Consider the following 22,632-nt stretch of genomic DNA (forward strand, 5'->3'; position numbering starts at 1 on the left):
GTAGATTCAACCAAACTGAAAGAGTCATTAGATTGTACCATTTTTATAATTGGGTGAGTGATCTATTGTCTCTTAAATTAAACGACGTTCAGGGGAAGGAGGCTAGTGCTCTTGTTGAACACCTTTCTAAAATGTCCAGTAAGGTTAGTCAGTTGATAACTGGGGCAGCGACTCCAAAAACCGATCAGCCCACTGTGGTAAACATAGCTAATGAGGAGGATTCTTCCAATGGTGAAGAACGTAGAAAATCGGTAGTTACCCAACAAATTTCTGCCCCGTCTGGGAATGAGTCTGATCGTCGTACCTCAATTCCACCATTCGTTTTGAATAATGAAGTCTCTGAACCAGCTTCTCCGCCCCCTAGGCCTTTACCTGTTATGTCTCCTGGTTTTAGTAGTTTGCCTCACCCTTTGGCCATGTTACTTAGAGGAATTTCTAAGTTTTCGGTTAATTCCACTAACGATGTCATTTCATTTTTACGATTTTTAGTTGAGTTTCAGGATTACGCTCTTGTGTTTTCGCATTCCCCTTCTCAAATTCTTCAGATTTTTTACCCTTACTCCATTGGTGTTCTCTCAGACAAAATAGTCAGAGCCATAGCGGAACAATCCTCTATAGACGGCTTCAACGCCCATCTGATAGCTAATTTCATTCCGGCTCGAGCTAGGTCATCTCTCATTCAAAAGTATTATTACCGAGTACAGCGACTGGAGGCGGGAGGTGCCTCTTTCATCAGGCAGTCTAACCCACGGGAAAGGTCCGGAACTTTAATATGTAACCTACATTTCTGTAACGTAAATTTCTGCCGGCTTATGTAAATATCTGTTATTGTAAATCGGGGATAGAGAGTGCTTTAACCTCTCGAGCTCCCCTTCATTTTGGGTTTGAGGTGACTACGTTTTGGTAACTGATTTTCTTCTCTTCCTTAATGTATTAAATAATTCTTATACCAGTCACCTGTTTCATCGGCCTTGTGCCTGTTAGGTTTTAAGAAGCTACATAGAGGAGTGCAAGTATCCGCCTCCTTCCTTTTGTTTGGGCCATTTATTTAACGGTTATTTCTTTTACTCGAAGGCCCTGTAGTCGATCGAGTAGCTATATTCGTATAGATTATTTTCCAACCTTCCCCCTTCCTTAGGATGTTAACTCCGCCTCTAGATGTAGAGCCGGTCTCAAGCCCGGATAAAGTGAGGAGAGGCGCCCTAGCCCATTAGGCCTTTAGCCCTTTAGCCTATTAGCCCTCTTGCCCATTAGCCCTTTAGCCCATTAGCCCTTTAGCCCTTGAGCCCTTTTGCCCATTAGCCCTTTAGCCTATTAGCCTATTAGCCCTACAAGGAATGTGCGGTAATGTCATCTTCTTAGAACAAAGGTATTCCCTGACATGTTCTAAACACATGTGGTATCGAGTACAGTGTTCTATTTTAGTCTTGATTACTTATTTAGTGTTCTGAACACATCAATTAATGTTCCGATCACATGATGAAGTTAACGACATCGAATGCAGTGTTCGATTCTAGTCTTGTTATGTTTCAATCGCTTCTTTTGTGATTTGCAAGTCTAAACATGCATAATGATGTTATCGCTGCACACTCTTACCTTCGCGATGCAGGTTTAAACTTGTTCGATAGAGCTATGCCTTGACAAAAGAGGAGGCCTTAGCAGCTTATGTATAACCGCTATTGTTTAAAGATGGCTGCTGTCAAAAAAGCACGTAGAATTTTTCAAATTAGCCGCCACCACATTTCAAAGGTTTGTGGTTTAGTGCTGTAAAGATACCAGCACGATACTCTGTGGATTAAAGATGAGAGCTGTAAAAAACACGTAGAATTTTACAAACAAGGGCACGTGGAATTTCAAATTGCCCTCCACCGCATGCATAACAGCAGCCGCCATCTTGCGCAGTAGCCTCTAAGCTAGCTTTCTTCATAAGAGCAGCCACCATCTTGTGCGAGCATCCCTAGGCCGTATCATAAGGAGCTGTGTATAGTCACCATCTTGTCGCTGCTATCTTGCGCAAGCACCCTTAGGGCGTCTCATAAGAGCCTATGTATAGCAGCCATCTTGTACAAGCGCTCTTAAGCCGTCTCATAAGGAGCTATGTATAGCCACCATTTTGTGTCCTCCATCTTGCGCAAGCATCCCTAGGGCGTCTCATAAGAGAAGCAGCCATCTTGTGCAAGCACCCTTAAGCTGTCTCATAAGAAGCTATGTATAGCCGCCATCTTGTAGAATTAGATAGCCGTCAATGCCAAAGGGCCTAAGTAGGAGCCGAACTGTTGATCTCATCATTAAATTACTTTTTCTTACGCTATCATGCTCCTGATACTGCGAACCTACGTATTAGGCAGAAAAATTGTGTCTGTTTTGCTCTACGACGTACCGTTTTCGAGATATTTAACATTTTGCATTTAAGCCCCAAATTTAATGAATCGAACAAGCACGGCACGTTATACTCTCTACCATAGCTAGACCTGATGATGTTACAAAAACTTGGTTCAATACAAGCTAAAACAGAGCAAATGCCAAAGGGCCTTAGTAGGAACCGAACCGTTATCTCATCATTAGACTATGTTTTTCTTATGCTATCATGTTCCTCATACTGCGAACCTGGGTAATAGGCAGAAAAAATTTGTCCGTTTTGCTCTACGATGCACCGTTTTCGAGATATTTAACTTTGTGCATTTAAGTCTCAAATTTAATGAATCGAACCAGCACGGCACGTTATACTCTCTACCATAGCTAGACCTGATCATATTACAAAAACTTGGTTCAATACAAGCTAAAACAGAGCAAATGCCAAAGGGCCTAAGTAGGAACCGAACCGTTGATCTCATCATTAGACTATGTTTTTCTTATGCTATCATGTTCCTCATACTGCGAACCTACGCACTGTATTAGGCAGAAAAATTTTGTCCGTTTTGCTCTACGATGCACCGTTTTCGAGATATTTTTCATTATGCATTTAAGCCCCAAATTTAATGAATCGAACCAGCACGGCACGTTATACTCTCTACCATAGCTAGACCTGATGATGTTACAAAAACTTGCTTCAATACAAGTTAAAACGGAGCAAATGCCAAAGGGCCTAAGTAGGAACCGAACCGTTATCTCATCATTAGACTATGTTTTTCTTATGCTATCATGTTCCACATACTGCGAACCTGGGTATTAAGCAGAAACTTTTTGTCCGTTTTGCTCTACGATGTACCGTTTTCGAGATATTTAACATTATGCATTTAAGCCCAAAATTTAAAGAATCGAACCGGCGCGGCACATTAGACTCTAAGGTAGCTTTCTTGATAAGAGCAGCAGCCATCTTGCGCAAGCACCCTTAATTTGTCTTATAAGCAGCCATGTATAGCCGCCATCTTGCGCAGGCATCCCAAGGGAGTCTCATAAGAACCTATGTATAGCAGCCATCTTGCAGCCACCATCTTGCAGCCACCATCTTGCGTAAGCACCCCCTTAAGGTGTCTCATAAGGAGTCATGTATAGCCGCCATCTTGTGCAATTAGCGTCGAGAGATGGCTGCTGTAGAATTTGTTAAATTATCCGCCACCATATTTCAAAGGTAGTAGCTAAAGATAGCAGCACTGAGGTTTGCGATGCAAGATGGCGGATGGCAGCTGACGGAATTTTTCAAATTGCCCGTCTACCGCACCATATCATTTTATGGTACGTTTACTTTTTCTGACGTCTTCACGTTCCTAGCGAACTCTAGTATCTATGAACTATTACTCTTTCCCATTATGTGTCGTTAGCACTATGTAATCCTCTATTCCGACAGATGGCGTCTTATACGATAGGATAGGTCAAAGCATTTCTTTTTGCCCCGTCTTTTTGGATTATCTTTCTGATGGACTTTTTTGAGATCTTTCGACTTGAGAAGATGGAAGGATTCGATTTTCAAGCCGCCTTTATGGCTTATAAATGGGGTTGCCAGATGTACGATTTTGCCCCGAATAATACGGCTTTTTCTCATTCTGTTCCGCGTCCGGTGCACCCTTCAAACCGTACGCCCAATGTTCCGTTTTTTTTAATATCGCGGTTTAGACAATAGTACAGTATCGAAAAAAGTGCGCGGTTATTATGAAAATATTCTGTATTCTGATTTCCGACCAATTATCTGCCATCACAGTTGAAAACAGCGCCTCTGGCAGTGTGTTAGCTGAACTAGCGGACATGTTGAGCATGAGTCTCCTGCATTTTATTCTTGAGTTGCATTGTGATCGGAAGCAGGACGTGTGCGGTAAACAAGAAATTGCTCTCTCATAGTGTTTCCCATTAGCTGTGAGGTATTTCGACGAAAAACTATACATTTGTAACATACTTATAGACTTCTATGAAGATGCGGACGAAAGTGCTATAAAAATGTCTCAACAAATTTATAACAGTATTTCGGAACATGGTTTAATGTTGTCCAAGATTTCAAGCTATACTGCTGACAACACAAATTCTAATTTTGGGAAAAACATTCTGTATACGTACACCTAAAGGCAGAAAATCCGATCTTGCTTAAGTCTTAATTGTTGTGCACATGTTCGCAATTCATGTAAAGCTGGGATGAATTCTATGTCAATTGATATTGAAATGTTGATACTTAAAGTACCGGTATTCAATTGCTTTTCAAATTCATCAAAAAGAGTTTTACACTTAAAATAATTATTTCAGTTTCTTGATATTAAATACACTAATTTGTTAAGACATGTGCCAACAAGATGGCTTTCTATAAAGCCTGTTATTGAAAGACTGCTGAGAAATCTCCCAGCGAGAGTATCTTATTTTTCAAGTGTTAAAGACTGTCCAGTATTCATTAAGAAATATTCGTTAGGTTCCTCAGAATCAGATTCTGGTAAGCAAACACTTCTAGTAGAATTGTATCTACTTTTTTCGATACATTTAGCAGATGTTTTCAATAAGGCAGTTCTTAGTCTTGAAAAGAGTGATCTGACAGTCTATGAGGTATATACTGTTATTAAAAGTTTGAAAATGCATCAGGAACAGAGAATGGGGGAAATAAATTTTTGGTTACAAAGTGACTTGCACATTAAGTAAATTGAATGATTTGTTTACTGGGGAAGTTAAGGTCTGTAAAAATGATTTTATACATGTCTATGACGTTTGTGTTAAGTATCTATGTAAATGATTTGATTTTAGTGATGATTGTAATGTTTATTCTCTGATGAATTGTATAACTCTAAAAAAACTCACCTCAGTTCAGCAAGATTTTAAAGTTAGTGGAGACACTAGGTTTACAGGAAAAGATGAATATTGATGATATGTCTTCAGAATTTGTAGAAATAGCCAATCTGATTTTTAGTGAGGGTGCTGTTGGTGAAAAGCTAAAACTAGCTGTCCTAAGTAAAACAATGCCAGATAGGTGGGTATATATCACCGGTTTAAATGGCCCAGAAAAACTGAAGAACATGTTGATGGTACTTAAGTCTGTCTTAAGTATATTTCTATCGAATGCATATACTGAAAGAGTATTTCCGGTAATGGCAATAAAATGGAGAGATGGGAAAAACAGATGCTCAGTAGATTTAATAAAAAATGAACTTCTTGTGTACTTCAATTATGATGGGAATTGTAAGGAATTTCTCAAGAAAGTTTTGTTGAATAAGAAACTGTTACACATTGCTCCTTCAAATGACTAGTACTTGTGAAATGTTAATTCAATGTAAAGACTAACGCATTATTAGTTTGTAATAAATTAAGTACCTACATATTTCACGCTGACGCTGTTATATTACTAACGGTATACATTTGTTAATATAACCCTGGTCTCTTCTCTTAATCATGGCTATGGTGCCTTAATTTAGCGCTACATGGCAAGGAGATGAAAGTGCTCCTTATTTGCTATCTGGAATCGAGCGACTGTACCTTATTTGCCATCAGGAAATCTGGCAACCCTACTTATAAAAGATATTTTAATAAATTCAAGATGTCTTTGTACACATCTCAACCTTTTGAGTATGCTGTTTGCTTATATAATCGAGGTATTTATTGTTCTTCAATCTCCTTTTAGTTGGGTTAGAAAGGATTCCCTCATTGCGTGTTTTTCTGATTTATTCGTGTGCTAACCTTGATTTTCTTTTACTGATCTACTATATTTATTTTGAGAATAGAAGGTAACACGGATTCATGCGTGTGTATGAGATTGTTTGCTGTGTGCTTCCGAGACCTTTTACCCATGTCGCTTCATTAACATTCCGCTTGAGCTCATGTCGTATTATTTTATCGCGTGTTCTGTATAATTCATATCCATTTCATTGATTTGGCATGAATTCAAGCTATCTACGCGATTGGCCTGTTTCTGTATGTTTTGGTGTTGGAGACACTCCGTCTCTTTTGATGGACCACTTTCTGGTTCATACTGTCAGAGCTCGAGAGCGGTTGTTTATTTATTATGTACTGTACGATGACGCTCTTATGCGTCCCTTTATTTGCGACAACCAAGCCTCTTGGTCTCTGTGTGAGCGTGGGTGGTTCCGAATTTTGATTCGCGATACCTTTTGTGCTTAATTTACCTGTTTATTGATCGTTTCATATCGCCGTCATTGGCTTTCCTTACTTATTTTCTAGTTTAATATGTTTTATTCCTTGAGGGTTGTCTTTCCATATTTTCTTGTTGTGTTGCGTGAAACCATGGTAACCGCCCCTTTTTCTTTTTCTCTCTGGTTGAATTTTAAGAGCTCGGTGCACCCTTCCCTCTTCTCCATTTTATGCTCCTTTGACTTATGTTATTGTATTGTCGGGGGATGTGATTTTTATTGCTGAGAGTCTTGATGCCTTGACGGTGGAATCGAGAGAGTACGTTATGATGTGAGGCTATCACTCTCTAATCTCATGACTGCCTTGACCTGACGTGCTATAAAGAAATGTTTTGTACCGTCTAAATTCATATGCTTCAGCTAATTTATATACATGCCATATCTTTATGCTAAACTTTGCTTCACGTCCTTTACGAAGGTAAGCGTTTGTGAAAGTACTTTTACCATTGAGTCTGGTGTATTTTAATCACGGGCCACATATTATTTACATTACCCATTTGATTTTTGGCCCCCTTGTTTTACTTATACTATTTTCTTTTGATTTTCTCTCCATAATAAATTTATGTTCTTACCCTTATCACCATTATGTTTCTTATTTCTTTGCGTCTCTTATATGTTTCTTTTATCTGTAAGAGGCCCGAGTCTAGTTCCTAGCAGTTTTCTTTTCGCTAGTTTTGACCAAATCCACTGCATTGGGTCTTCATCGTATCCTTAGTGTCAGTTCACCCGCTACTACGATAAAGATAGCAGCACGGTGCTCTGTTGATTAAAGATGGCGGATGACAGCTGACGGATTTTTTTAAATTGCCCACTACTACGATAAAGATAGCAGCACGGTGCTCTGTTGATTAAAGATGGCGGATGACAGCTGTCAAAAAAGCACGTGGGTTTGTTTCCAAACAAGAGCACGTAGAATTTTTCAAATTGCCGCCACCACATTTCAAAGGTAAGTAGCTAAAGAGTGCAGCACTGAGGTTTGCGATGCAAGATGGTGGATGACAGCTGTCAAAGAAGCACGTAGCTTTGTTTACCAATTCAAATCTCGCGCTAGTAAGGTTTAGTAGGCAACACTGAGGTTTAGGCCCGTCAAGATGGCAGCACTGAGGTTAGAGATGCGTTGTTGTCGATGATAGCTGCCAAAAAGCACGTGACTGTCAAAAAAGCACGTGGCTTTGTTTACCAATTCAAAACTCGCGCTAGTGAGTTTAAGTTGGCAGCACTGAGGTTTGGGCCCATCAAGATGGCAGCAGTGAAGTTATCGATGCGTTGTTGTCGATGACAGCTGTCAAAAAGCACGTAGCTTTGTTTACAAATTCAAATCTCGCGCTAAAATTCAAATTTCCCGCGGGAGGAGGAAGAGGCCCCTGAGGAGGGCCCCCGGAGGTGGCGGTGGAAGAGGCCCCTAGGGAGGCCCCCCGGAGGTGGCGGTGGAGCCCTCTGCGGAGGGTCGGAGGCGGAGGTTGCGGCCGAACTGTCCACTATATCTACTCTTATTTATTACTGAAACAAAGCCTATTTATTATTAAAACAAAGCCGAGCTTTCCTCCAAATTACGTTGGCCTTCATCAGGGAAAGCTCGCTTTGTTTTAATAACAAATAAGCTTTGTTTTAGTAATACATAAGTGGCTTTGATCCAGCTAATTATATTTATTTATTTTGATACAATGAGCCACGGAAACTCCATTCATTAACTATTGTTAATCATTCCTTGTAAGTTACCAAGCAACGACCTCCTGTATACTCAGAAGGAAAATTTCGGGCAAGTGAGCGTTGCTCGAGACCTACAGAAGTATTAATTTATTTATAATTGTTGTTTATTCTGGGAACTATATTCCCCCACCCACACCCCGAAATATGTACTGTTTGTGTACAAACTTGAAAGGAACTACTCCCAAACTGTCGTACTTTAGCAAGTTTCTTCAAGTTCTCAATATAAACAAGAGGTATGCTTATACAATTCCGGACGAATTTAAGTCAGTGTTACAAGAAAAGAATCCTAGCTTTTATAAAATGATTGGGTACTTCTATCACAAAGCGCTGTCCGTTTGTGAAGAAAAATTAAGAGAGGATCTCAAAAAGTCTCTCCCGAAACTGGGTGATGATAAAGTTAAAATTCGTACGGATGGCATACTAAAACTGATGGGAGCTTGTGAGCGATTGATAGAAGTGAATTTTCCTGTTCGTTTGGACAACGGTTGTTATGATATAATCACAGCTTACCGTGCGCACCATAGTACACACAGGAATCCCGTGAAAGGAGGTGAGATCTTGAAGTTCAACTAAAACTTTACGAAGCTCTCACCAGTGTGAATAACATAATGCTTATTGGTGCTAATGGGTTCTGCCATTGGCTGAAAATTTGCCCAATGGAACGTCATTCCCAACACAGCGAGATGTTATGACCAACTGTGGGACAATAGATTGTCTAAAGCAATCAAGCAATATGGCAGAAAGACTAATCGTAATTTTAGACGGGAGAAAGAATGAAAAGGATAAGCGTACGACCAGGTAATAAAAATTCTCGACACTGTTGAGGGTATACACTGTAAAGCGTAGATTGTGCTGCTGTTGCCGCTGTTAGAATTTGTAAAACTCACGGGAGAAAGACTTAATTAGAAACTTGAACACTGGATAAGCGCTGCTGTCACATTAAAATTTGTCCAGCGCTAGCCATTATTTTGTAATTAGTATTGGTCCAGGGAAAACGAATTCTGAAACATTTCAAACAGACGCGTAAAATAAAGTCTATCGTTTACAGATAAAAACATTGTAGCAAAATTGTATATACCGTACCTTAATGGAGAGGTCTTCCCTCGCCTAGTACTCAATTTCGTGCTACTCCCGCATTTTTCATGTTTTCGTTGTCTGGTTTAGGCCGTGATTAACGTAACACGCCAATATACTTTAGAATTTATGTTTCTGTTGATTACTATAGCAACGAATAACATTTATTAAATGACATAGCAACCAATCAATCGAACGGAGCGTTAGCGCCCCTCCCTCTCAGTTGGTAGCAGTCGCGAGGAACTAAGTATAGTATGTCCCTAGCGACAAGTGAACATCAAACAGCGGCATCTCCGCTGGTGAGAGTTTGGTAAAGATTTATCACTAACTAGCCTACATGTATTTAGATGATGATAATCATGTTGTTTTGCCCTTAAAATGACATGCTGGAAGTAACTGGGGGAAGGATAGGACACCTAAAAACAACGAATGCCTTACGGTCGATCATTTGCGAGTTATTAGTTATAATCAATGAGGCAGAACGTTCAGACGTACGTTGGCCATTTTGAGCACTTGTTGTACTGGAATGAAGTATCCCTGCTGGTACATCAACGTGCCGACAGCTACTCGACGTGGGATGTGACAGGTAAAGTTATTATTAGAGCTGGGAATTTTATGTGCTGCGCTTTAGTCCTTTTTTCTATATCAAAATGCCGAAATTAGCTTGTCTTGCAAAGAAAACATGGTATGAACTCCCCTATGTGTGTCTTAGTTGCGCCTTTTTGCACCTTTCCTCAATGCAAGCACCTTTTGTCCGACTTGTTGGCTGAATGGTTAGCGTACTGGCCTTAGGTTCAGACCCCCCTGTGGGTGGGGGCGGTAGAATAACACCCACGGTACCCCCTGCCTGTCGTAAGAGGCGACAAATAGGGGCCGCAGGGGCTATGAGCTTTGTGGAGCCTGGGTTGGCGACCACGGGGCCCTCAGTTGAGTCCTAGCATTGCTTCCACTTACTTGTGCCAGGCTCCTCACTTTCATCTAACCTATCCGACCTCTCTTGGTCAACTCTTGTTCTCTTCAGACTCCGACGGTATTACGTACGGAGACCTAGGGAGTTTTTCATTTTCACGCCCTTCGTGGCCCTTGTCTTCCTTTGGCCGATACCTTCATTTTTCGAAGTGTCGGGCCCCTTCCATTTGCTCTCTCTGATTAGTGTATTATAGAGGATGGTTGCCTAGTTGTACTTCCTCTTAAAACAATAATAACCACCACCACTTCCGTTCAGAGGGTCCCTGATTCGATTCCAGGCCGGGTCGAGGATTTTAACCTTAATTGGTTAATTCCAGTGGCTCGGGGACTGGGTGTTTGTGCTGTAACTTCCTGTAACTCACACACCACACACAACACTATCCTCCACCACAATATCACGCAGTTACCTACACATGGCAGATGCCGCCCACACTCATCGGAGGGTCTGCCTTACAAGGGCTGCACTCGGCTAGAAATAGCCACACGAAATTATTATTATTATCTACAAAAGGAGGAAGAAATACAGGAACAGGGGCCGTATGATGAAGCATCACATGAACATTACTGGGAATTGAACGTTAAGTTCTTTAAAACACTTGAGGAGAGATGTGAAGATTTCTCTCTGATTAGGAAAGATTCAGAGTTTTAACATGATTTTGGATGGGGGGTTTAGTTAGAATTAGAGTTATCAGTTTAGCGTAGACAATTTTGCGTGAACAGAAACCCGACACGGTGGTAACCAGCCAACCAGTGTTCGTCTTCAGTCTGTACTAAGTCTTCGTCACCTTGTTCCTCACGTTATTACCGTGTGACAGAACTCCGCCTTCTATATACAGTAGGTACAAATGGCGTGGTGTTTTAAACGAGGTTTCCAGCATCCTTCACCGACCAAGGTATTGCACAGTGCAACACTAGTCATCTTCATTGCGGCAAGGAGATAGATGAATTGAGAAATTAAATGATCTACAGTTTCATCACTTAACACCAGGAAAATGCCAACCAGGGTGGGCAGCATCTGCCATTTGTAGGTAACTGCGTGTTATTGTGGTGGAGGATAGTGTTGTGTGGTGTGTGAGTTGCAGGGATGTTGGGGACAGCACAAACACCCAACCCCCGGGCCACTGGAATTAACCAATTAAGGTTAAAATCCCCGACCCAGCCTGGAATCGAACCCGGGACCCTCTGAACCGAAGACCAGTACGCAGACCATTCAGCCAACGAGTCGGACCTTTTGTTGATAATATGCCATGAATTGATCACTACCTTTAAAGTTACCATCAGTTTCAATATCCAGATATGTGGTCGCGTAGTCATCAGTTGAAGATTCTCAAAGTCGTCTGTACCGGCTAATTCTTCACCAACCGTACACTTGAAATTTGCTTTTATGAAGCAAGATCGTACCGTGCATGATGGAACTTATTTGACTGCTTCCAAAATCCAGACAATGGTCAAACACAGAAATAGGCAGTGCCTCACTACTGGCAGAAATTTATAATTCCATATTGGAAATGAGAGATCCTTTTCTTTAATAATCTATCTTCACGCAATTTATGAGTCCCTTGTCCATGCGTTGCATAAAAATTGTTGTGTTGGACGGAAACCACGCTGACGTTACATTGGATAGCTCAAGATGTCAATGACATATGACGTTGTCGAGAAACAAGATCAGATGTCAGCTTTGTTTCGTCATTCTCGCTTTAAAGCTTCTTAGCCATTCCTCCATTATCGCAGCCGCAATCCACGCCATCTTATTCAATTTCCACAAACCGGGAATTTGAAACATCTTGGTTTTTCCTATAACCAAGAGATTTTCCATCTCCCCGGTCATAAATCCGTACAACAAAACTGACAGCAGTTTTTCAAAAGTTTCCTGACAGAACACCTTTCATTTTTAAGCATAGCAATGGTAGAATAATCTCATCAGAGTTGGCAATGTCCTTTGGTTCACAGCGTTCTGTAGGGAACAATACTTTAAAAGCCCATGAAGTCTCGTCCTCTTCATTAACGTCTCCAGATTCAATACGGACTTGAAAACAATGGTGTAAATCTATCAGAACATTTTCAGCCTAGATGCTTTAAAGTTATCTACTGGAACCCTAATTTTTCAGCAACTTTCTTTCCTTTCTGTTGAGGATATGCTCGGAAATTGTTAACTTCTTTGGCCCATCGCAAACAAACCAGTCCCACCTTTATCTTTTCATTTATCGTCTTCTTTGATTTTATTTTCATTGAACCATTACCATTTAACCACCCAGAAATAGCAAGCCGCTTTGATTTCATGCAAACAAACCAGTTCCACACAATCTAGTTTACTCTTCACTTTCCGTCCTTTAATTTTATTGTCATTGAACCATTACCGTTTAGTCATTCATATTAAACCTTGATTTTCGTCTTTAAAACTTCGTGATCTTGCGTCTTTCCAACTATAAACTTTTCGACACTTTGTTCCACCGATAACTTGTCTCTTTCACACGCATCAATAACTTGCATTTTAGCATTCAGGTTCAACACATTTGAAGCCATAGTTGTAACTCAGACTGAAGATAATATTACTGTACTGTCTGACCACAGAAACACAATGCACTGTAGTGTGGGCTACTGAGTGTATGATTCGAAGCAGTGTATCGATTCATTCAACTGTTCGATCGTAACAACGGCAAGCTCACGACACACGAATCAGGTGACTCGCAGTAAACAGTGTTGAGTGAAGCGTTCACGGATCAGTGAGACACGACACAAACACGGTTCATTATCGGAACACTGGACATCGGCGGGGAGCCGACATTGTGCTGCAGGCGAGACATAATGCGCCATGGCTCACTGAAAGAATCGTACTCTGTAACGGACTCTCGCTCTCAGCTCAGTTCAAAACAATATCCACTTGCATTCACTGTCCTCTTCTTATAAATAATAGTTGGATTTATTTGCAGTGTTAAAAATGTACTTGTCCGCCTCTGTGGTGTACTGGTTAGTGTGATTAATTGCCACCCCCGGAGGCCCGTGTTCGATTCCTGGCTCTGCCATGAAAATTTGAAAAGTGGCACGAGGGCTGGAACATGGTCCACTCAGCCTCGGGAGGTCAACTGAATAGAAGTTGGTTCGATTCCCACCTCGGCCATCCCAGAAATGGTTTTGCGTGGTTTCCACACTTCTCCTCCAGGCAAATGCCGGGATGGTATCTTACTTAAGACCACGGCCGGTTACTTCCCTCTTCCTTGTCTATCCCTTCCAATTTTCCCATCCTCCCACAAGGCCCCTGTTCAGCATAGTAGGTGAGGCCGCATGGGTGAGGTACCGGTCATTCTCCCTAGTTGTATCCCCAGACCCAATGTCTCACGCTCCAGGACACTGCCCTTGAGGTGGTGGAGGTTGGATCCCTCGCTGAGTCCGAGGTAAAAACCAACCCTGGAGGGTAAACAGATTAAGAAGAAGAAGTAAGGATATAAAGGAGAGGGCGTGTAAGTCTCTGGTAAGACCCCAATTAGATTATGGTTCTAGTGTATGGGACACTCACCAGGGTTACGTGGCTCAAGAACTGGAAACGATCCAGAGGAAAGCAACACGATTTGCTGTCAGTGATTTCCGACAAAAGAATAGTGTTGAATTTTTATTGGAAACTTTGGGCCGGCAAGACTTGAGGCGGATAGCTGCTCGATTATGCGGTAAGACAATAATAATAATAATAATAATAATAATAATAATAATAATAATAATAATAATAATAATAATAATAATAATAATAATAATAATAATAATAATAATAATAATCATCGTATTGCCTCAGTTACCGTCTGCAAGATTAATTTGACGCCGTCTGGCTGCTTGCTCGTCCATTTCCACGTTTCCTTTTACTCTAAATGGCAGAGTAAATCGATCTCTCTTGGATGTCTATAGCCGAGTTTTAACTCTGTCGGGCGAACACAAAATGTGTCACCGGGCGAGTTGGCCGTGCGGTTAGGGACGCGCAGCTGTGTGATTTTATCCGAGAAATAGAGGGTTCGAACCCCACTGTCGTCAGCCCTGAAGATGGTGTTCCGTGCTTTCCCATTTTCACACCAGACGAATGCTGGAGCTGTACCTTAATCCTAGGGCGTTTCTATCCCCTCAACGCCATAAGAAATATCTGTGTCGGTGCGACGTAAAGCAAATGGTTTGAGAACCAAGAAGGCAAAACAAAATATGTAACCAGAGATCTTTTACATGCCGACATCGTACGACATAGAGTGTCGAATGGGCATTTTTCCGCTCTTCAAAAATCCGACTACCTCTGCCGGGTTTGGGGCCCGCTATCTTGGGATCCGGGGGCTTACACTCTACCACTGATGCCGGACTGAGTGGCTCAGACGCTTGAGGTGCTGGCCTTCTGACCCCAACTTGGCAGGTTCGATCCTGGCTCAGTCCTATGGTATTTGAATGTGCTCAAATACGTCAGCCTCGTGTCGGTAGATTTACTGATATGTCGTAGAACTCCTGCGTTTATAGGAAGAGGAATTAGGGATTAGAATAATTTACCAAGGGAGAACTTGGATAGATTTCTAATTCCTTTGAATCATTTAAGAAAAATCTAGAGCTGATAGAGAATCTACCACCTGGGTGACAGCTCTCAATTCAGAGAAGTATTGATTAATTGATTGATTGATTGATTGATTGATTGATTGATTGATTGATTGATTGGTCGGGATGGTTGCTTAGTTGTACTTCCCTTTAAACCAATAATCACCATCACCACTACAACCACCACCACCACCACCAACAACAACACAGGCTCGCGATCTTGGGGTTTGGAAGCCGATAATTTAGCATTGATTTACTGAGGGAGCTTCTTGGTACAGAGTGGCTAATGATATGTTCCTTTTCAGGAATCCGATATGCCCCAGACGTGGACATGGATGAGGTAAGAGCTCTGGCTGCACTAATGTCTTACAAGTGTGCCGTTGTGAAAGTCCCCTTTGGGGGTGCAAAAGCAGGCGTGAAAATAGATCCAAAACAATACAGTGACCATGAGTTAGAGAAAATAACTAGAAGATTTGCCTTGGAAATGTCAAAGAGAAAATTCATAGGTAAGCGAATATTATTTCATTTTAGTTCAGCAAATCTGCTTTTTCTACTAAACCCAATTCTGGAGGAAGTTTTTAGAACTGAAATAGTGAACTGAAACATTTTTTGCCATATATTAACTATAAGGTGCTCTCTAGTAAAATCCAAAGTATTGTATGGGGCAGAAATTTGGGGCACTGAATAAGACAGTGAAGAGCTAGATGTAATAATTAACAACATACATACACACATCTTCTTTGTAGACTGTTATGCCTGTCAGTGTTCAGTTTGCAAGCTATAATGTATTTACTAACCACCACCACAATCCTCTGTTTGTAACTAGTTCTGTGGCCTCGTTAAATTCTACACCTCTCATCTTTAAATCGTTAGAAACGGAATCTAACCATCGCCGGCTTGGTCTCTCTCTACACCTCTCACCCTCCAAAATAGAGTCCATTATTCTCCTAGGTAACCTATCCTCTTCCATTCGCCTCACATGACCCCACCACCGAAGCATATTTATGCGTACAGATTTATCTATCGAGTTCATTCCTTACTTACCTTTCATCTCTTCATTCCGACCGCCCTTCTGCCATTGTTCCCACCTGTTTGTACCAGTAATCATTCTCGCTACTTTCATGTCTGTTACTTCTAACTTAGGATAAGATCTTCTCTGTCCACCCAGCATTCACTGCCGTAAAGCAAAGTTGGTCTGAAAACAGACCGATCGATGTAAAGATAGTTTCGTCCAGGAGCTGAATACTGTCCAGAATACTGCTGATCGCAACTGCAAGCTCACTGCATTAGCTTTGCTGAAACTTGATTCAATGTCACTTACTATACTACCATCCTGGGAGAACACACATCCTAAATACTTGAAAATATTTACCTGTTCCTGCTTTGTATCCCCAATCTGACAATCAGTCTCTTGGATTTCTTACCTACTGACATCAATTTCGTCTTCGAAAGGCTAATTTTCATACCATACTCATTGCACCTACTTTCAAGTTCCAGGATATAAGACTGCGGGCTTTCGGCACAATCTGCCATTAAGGGCAAGTCGTCAGCATAGGCCAAACTGCTTCCTACATTTTCACCTAACTGAATCCCTCCCTGCCACTCAATCCATGTAAAGTCTGAACAACAGAGGTGAAAGATTTCAGCCTTGTCTAACCCCTGTGAGCACCTTGAACCAAGAACTCACGGGACATCCTGCGTCCTCATGTGTTACCTCTCATGCGACGGATTTGTAGTGCCATTTTCTAGCAGGAAAATGCTCGTCCACACACGGCACGTGTCTGCGTGATGTGTGGTACTCAAGAACCAACAAGATCCTCAGATCTGTCCCCGATAGAACAGTTTAGTTCATCCGCTAAAACAAAACTGAATTTGAAATCAAAGAAATATATTTTCCTCCCGCTAATAGATCGTCCAACATTTTCGCAGTCCATAACAAAGGAGCAATTAAAATCCGATATTGACGATCGTGAACTATTTTCTGTAAGGTTTGCAACAGTACAGTCGAACCTTTGACACAAAGAATTACAGGGGGAAAACAGAAAGAACAAAACGGGCCACCAAATAAAAACCCACGAAGAGCAAAATATAATGGCCTACCAGAAAGCTGCGTGGCGATAGAAAACTGACATGATCCTTCTTCTATCTTCTATCTTAATCTGTTTACCCTCCAGGGTTGGCTTTTCCCTCGGACTCGGCGAGGGATCCCACCTCTACCGCCTCAAGGGCAGTGTCCTGGAGTTTCAGACTTTGGGTCGGGGATACAACTGGGGAGAATGACCAGTACCTCGCCCAGGCGGCCTCACCTGCTATGCTGAACAGGGGCCTTGTGGAGGGACGGGAAGATTGGAAGGGATAGACAAGGAAGAGGGAAGGAAGCGGCCGTGGCCTTAAGTGAGGTACCATCCCGGCATTCGCCTGGAGGAGAAGTGGGAAACCACGGACAACCACTTCGAGGATGGCTGAGGTGGGAATCGAACCCACCTCTACTCAGTTGACCTCCCGAGGCTGAGTGGACCCCGTTCCAGCCCTCGTACCACTTTTCAAATTTCGTGACAGAGCCGGGAATCGAACCCGGACCTCCGGGGTGGCAGCTAATCACGCTAACCACTACACCACAGAGGCGGACACTGACATGATCCACGAGGCAAAAAAAAAAAAAACAACGAAAAATACCTTAATCAAGCCGTACATATACGTGCAAAAAAGCACGCTGGAAAGCTCTCAGACAAAATCCATCATGTCTTAAAGCGTTTAAAATGACGGTTGTAAAAACAAGCGTTTGTATACATTGTGTCGCTCGCCATAACCCTCCACCAAGACAAAAAGCTTAGAAGAAGAGCCACGGAGAAAACTAGATAAATAAGATCGGAAACAAACCTAGTAGAGTCACAGGACGACAAAGACGGCATCTGTGTTCTCCTTGGGCTAAGTATGCCTGTACAATAAGAGCCAATAATTCGGGTATGATACCGAAGTCAACGAGTACACATAATTAACAGAGGGGAAGCAGTTCTTCCGTAAAGCGAACCAGATAAATATAGAGGTGGCTAGGATATGGCACAACCTTCCCACACCTCTCGGTAAAATGGGTCCTTACCAGGTGATCAATCAGGAAGGGCTCGTTTTGAACAGAGAGTATACACCAAAATCAGGAATGATAAAACTAAACATGCGCTCGTATACTAAATCTAAGAACCTAATCTAAACTTAACCTAGATATACAATAAGAATCGCATCCGGTTTGAAACCCATAGCGCTATACCACAATACAGTCTATTATCAACGAGGTGTTACGCATATTTTAGTGTCCAGATAAAATTGTTCTTCTGTAATATCTCGTACCACTGTCTGTATCAACTTGACCAGGATGTCTTTATCACTTACGAAAATATCCAGGACAATCTCTTTCTTTCTTCCTCTAGATCAGGGCCTCTCAGGGTGCATGCGCGTGGTGCATGCACTGTGCACGGTGCAAAAGACGACTTGGCTTGGTTGACCAGAGTGCAGACCCCCCACTCCTCGATTTGGAGCAATAGCGCTTACTCTCTCTTTCCTCACGCCTGTCTCGCTCGCTCCGCCTGTCTCCCTCTGCCCCACTTGCGCCGTAGCGCTCCAAATCCGGGCTGACTTGAGCCGAGTATAGCCGAGCTTAGCCGAGTAGCCCAGAGACGAAGCGTTGATCCGAGCCATGCCGAGCAGCAGCGATGCACAGTGCACGGAGCTCTTGCGCCTGTATCTGCACGCGTGAGATTTTGGGCGTTTGAGAGGCCCTGCTCTAGAACATGTTCAGTAATGACATATTATTTTCACTAACCTAAAAAAATGGAAACTGTTAGTGTCCTGCCAAACAACTGTATACATACGTAAAAGACATGCAATAAAATGTTAAATTCAAAATCTCATAATAAAGAAACAGGCTTTAAAAGGCCTTTACTTGACTCGCTGGAAATACGGATTTAACAGGGATACACGAGTCTTGGATAATACACCAGTAGCGACGTCCTCCAATCTGACAGTCACAGGTCCCAGGAATTCAATACGGTAATTTTCTTTGGTTCAGATCATTGTTGACACAGTTTCTTGCTGACAGTGTCAATTGCGGAACTGACAGGAAACTCTTTCGTCAAAACTAGGTCCCCAATCTGGTAAGGAACATGCTTCCTTCCTTTATTATATCCCTGGGACGGTTCTTGGCTTGAATCAAATGTTCAGATGCATTTCTCTTCTACACTCATGTGACGAGAAGATACAGAGAGATATTCGATGTTCCATTGTAACATGAGTAGATCATTCGGAACACTCCCTAGGAACAGTTCAGCCGGCGTAAAGCAGCTAGATTCATCGATAGCAGTGTTGAAACCATGACTAAAAAACATTGATAAGAATCCCAAAGGGATTGATTATGCCAATGAAAAGAAAATAAACACGTATTAAGATTACGGTGGAATCGTTCAACCAGGGACGGTTGGGCTAAGGGCTAAGACGAATGTGTTTTACCCCCATATGAAACCATATTCTGAAAACCTGAAATAGCCAAATGATTTTCGAGAAAGCATCGATGACAGATAGTATACTGTACCATTACGTTACGATTGACGTCAGTTTACATGAATAAGATCGGAAGAAAAATGGCGCAGATCAGCTTCAAGCGTTAAGAATGCACGGAATAACTTTTTGTGACAAGTTGACCGCAATTAGTAGGCAGTAGAAGGAGTAATTTTAATTGAAAATACACATAATAATTAATTGGTCGGTACGATTCTGACAGGTCATGACGGTTGTAGAACATGGCGATGGCACTCGTAAATGAAGATATTTAATTTTATTTTTGGCACACATTTTTAATATATATATAAGGGTGTTGGAATTTATATTTATGGTTAGGATCAATTTCTTTTAGATACTTAAAATGGCATTTTGAAGCCATCATTGGAAAGAGTTACTTATCTCATGCCATAAACAAGTCAATACGCAAATTCCCAAACCAATTCCAAAGAGTACTGCAAAGAGACCTAAAGGAAAGAAAGACCACTCCCTCCTTTAATAAAGAATAAATCCTAATTGTCCCCATGATGAAATAAAATGATGAAATGTGGTCACGCAACAAAATAATAATTGCCCAGATGAACTAAAGATACCTGCCCAATTTTAATTATGTCAATTCGTCAATTTTAGTTGTCAAGAAAAATAATATGTGATTTTTTTGAGTTTACTTTCCTCTATTACCAAAGATGATCATTATTTTGTTAATTATAATATTGGCATGCTAATAAATTAGTTTTAAGATTATTCTAGCGTTTATTTTCAAAAGTAGAGATAGGAAGATTAGTTGTAAGGATACATTTAGGATGATATTTCGGAGTCATGATATTTAAAGGTTTATATTAATTCTACGGTAGGATTTCGGAGTAAATGAGTAACACATTGAACTATACACCCTCTTCAACGGAACTTGCGAAAGTAAATAGTATTGTTGAATATGTATAGATGTTTTTACCCTGAGATATTGACTTAATATTGACATGCAACCAACGCGTTTGACTGATATATCCATCCCCGATTTCGGATAGTTAATTAGCAACTTGTAAGTGGAGATATTGCAGGGCAATATCATTTTTTTTTTGCTAGGGGCTTTACGTCGCGCCGACACAGATAGGTCTTATGGCGACGATGGGAGAGGAAAGGCCTAGGAGTTGGAAGGAAGCGGCCGTGGCCTTAATTAAGGTACAGCCCCAGCATTCGCCTGGTGTGAAAATGGGAAACCACGGAAAACCATTTTCAGGGCTGCCGATAGTGGGATTCGAACCTACTATCTCCCGGATGCAAGCTCACAGCCGCGCGCCTCTACGCGCACGGCCAACTCGCCCGGTAACATCATATTAAATTAGTACTTCAACTTGAGGTGAAGTATGAGGAAGTACAGCGCGATGGTGATGCCTATATTTTTTTTATCAGTCCAACCTGGAACTTGGTAAGAATTAGGACTACGAGGCCACCAAAGGTTGCATTAGATTTATCACCCATTCGTGAGGCATAATTGTAGAGAAAGGCACCGTAGGGCAGGTTGCATTAAATATGGCGTCCCGAACGTGAGGCAAGTTTGAAGAGGTCGGATGAATAATTAGATTCTGGATATACAGAAATTTGATAACTTGATTATGGAGTGAATCTTGAGGATGAGATATGGATTTTAGGCTTGGACATATGTCATATGATACCGTAGCGTCGAGCAAGTCTGAAGAGAAGGACGAATTGAGGAATGAGAATGGTTTCAAGAGAAAGATACCGGGGTTGTTGAATTAAATCCTGGACCACAGTCATGAAATTTATTCGAAGAAGGAGACGATGCCTGATAGTTTATGAACTTAGGTATGGCATGCGACGCAGAATGGATTGATAGCCATGAAGATTAAGGAAGAGAGGGCTTAACTAATGGAGAAATTTATATTTTTGGATGGAGAAGAAGAAGGTAGCAAGAAATTTGATGCGGAGTCTCGCAATATATGACAGTCTCGTGGAAGGAGAAAGTCTACTGTATATATATTTAGGTTACTTTAAGGAATTTGATGCATGAATGATGATGAGGGAAGAGTTTTATAACGCAAGTTTCATATTATTTATTTTATATATATGATTAGGTGAATACGACATAAATATAATTAAAATTGGGCATATAGGTCAATGTTTGGATTTGCGTATGACTTGTATAGGTTGTCATGGCTGAGTTACGATGGTCTGGGTTAGTCTTTCCCAGTTAAACAAGAAAGTACAAAGTAAACTTTGAAGTATTTATAATAATAGATTTAGTTATAAGTCTGATAGACTATTTTATGTTGATATTTGATGATTGGTTGGTTGAAGTTGAGGGATAAATAGAGAATTAGGGTTATATATAACATAACTGGAATTATAGAGCATTTTAAGTGGAATATCAAAAAAAAATGTCGAACTTAGCTCAATTAAAATCACAGTTTGAGGATTATAAGAAAGAAATTGAGGAGGAGAACAGGAAGAGAGATGAAGTAATACAGAAAACCAAGGAAGAGCAATTCGGGATTCTTGAAGTGTTTAGACAGATAGCTGAAGAAAATAGGAAGCAAAATGAGAAGCTGCTCCAGGACATGATTAAAAATCAGGAGGAGAAACAACAACAGGCGAATGAAGAAAATAGGAAGCAAAGTGAGAAGCTGCTCCAGGAGATGATTAAAAATCAGGAGAGACAACAACAGATGGCTGAAGAAATTAGGAAGCAGAATGAAGAAATTAGGAAGCAGAATGAAGAAAATAGGAACCAGATGGCTGAAGAAATTAGGAAACAAAATGAAGAAATTAGGAAGCAGAATGAAGAAAATAGGAACCAGATGGCTGAAGAAATTAGGAAACAGAATGAAGAAATTAGGAAGCAGAATGAAGAAAATAGGAACCAGATGGCTGAAGAAATTAGGAAGGATAATGAAGAAAATAGGAACCAGATGGCTGAAGAAATTAGGAAACAGAATGAAGAAAATAGGAAGCAGAATGAAGAAAATAGAAAGCAGAATGAAGAAAACATTAACAGACTGGAAGGAAAGCTCTTGGAAAGGATGAATGAGAAAAATGAGGAATTTCAGAAAATAATCAACGGACAGGATGAGAAACAAAAGCAAATGATTGAAAGAAAACTTCAAGAATTCATTAACAGGCAAGAAGAAAAACAGCAGGAAACAATGAAGGAAGTGAGAGAAGCTGTAAGGATGGAAATGGAAAAAGTCGGAAGTGAAATGACACA

At 41.1% G+C, this 22,632-nt stretch overlaps 1 protein-coding gene across 1 annotated transcript in view; it reads left to right on the forward strand.

The window, feature by feature from the left end:
- The window catches only part of LOC136863249 (glutamate dehydrogenase, mitochondrial-like), a 274,916-nt gene that overhangs the window by 135,584 nt on the left and 116,700 nt on the right, over positions 1-22,632 (forward strand). Inside the window, exons 8-9 of the mRNA XM_068226415.1 lie at positions 8,437-8,814; positions 15,167-15,367. Of these exons, the coding sequence (XP_068082516.1) occupies positions 8,437-8,814; positions 15,167-15,367 (579 nt within the window). The remainder of the gene's footprint in view (positions 1-8,436; positions 8,815-15,166; positions 15,368-22,632) is intronic.

Source organism: Anabrus simplex, chromosome 1, assembly GCF_040414725.1.
Source record: "Anabrus simplex isolate iqAnaSimp1 chromosome 1, ASM4041472v1, whole genome shotgun sequence".
Taxonomy (NCBI): domain Eukaryota; kingdom Metazoa; phylum Arthropoda; class Insecta; order Orthoptera; family Tettigoniidae; genus Anabrus; species Anabrus simplex.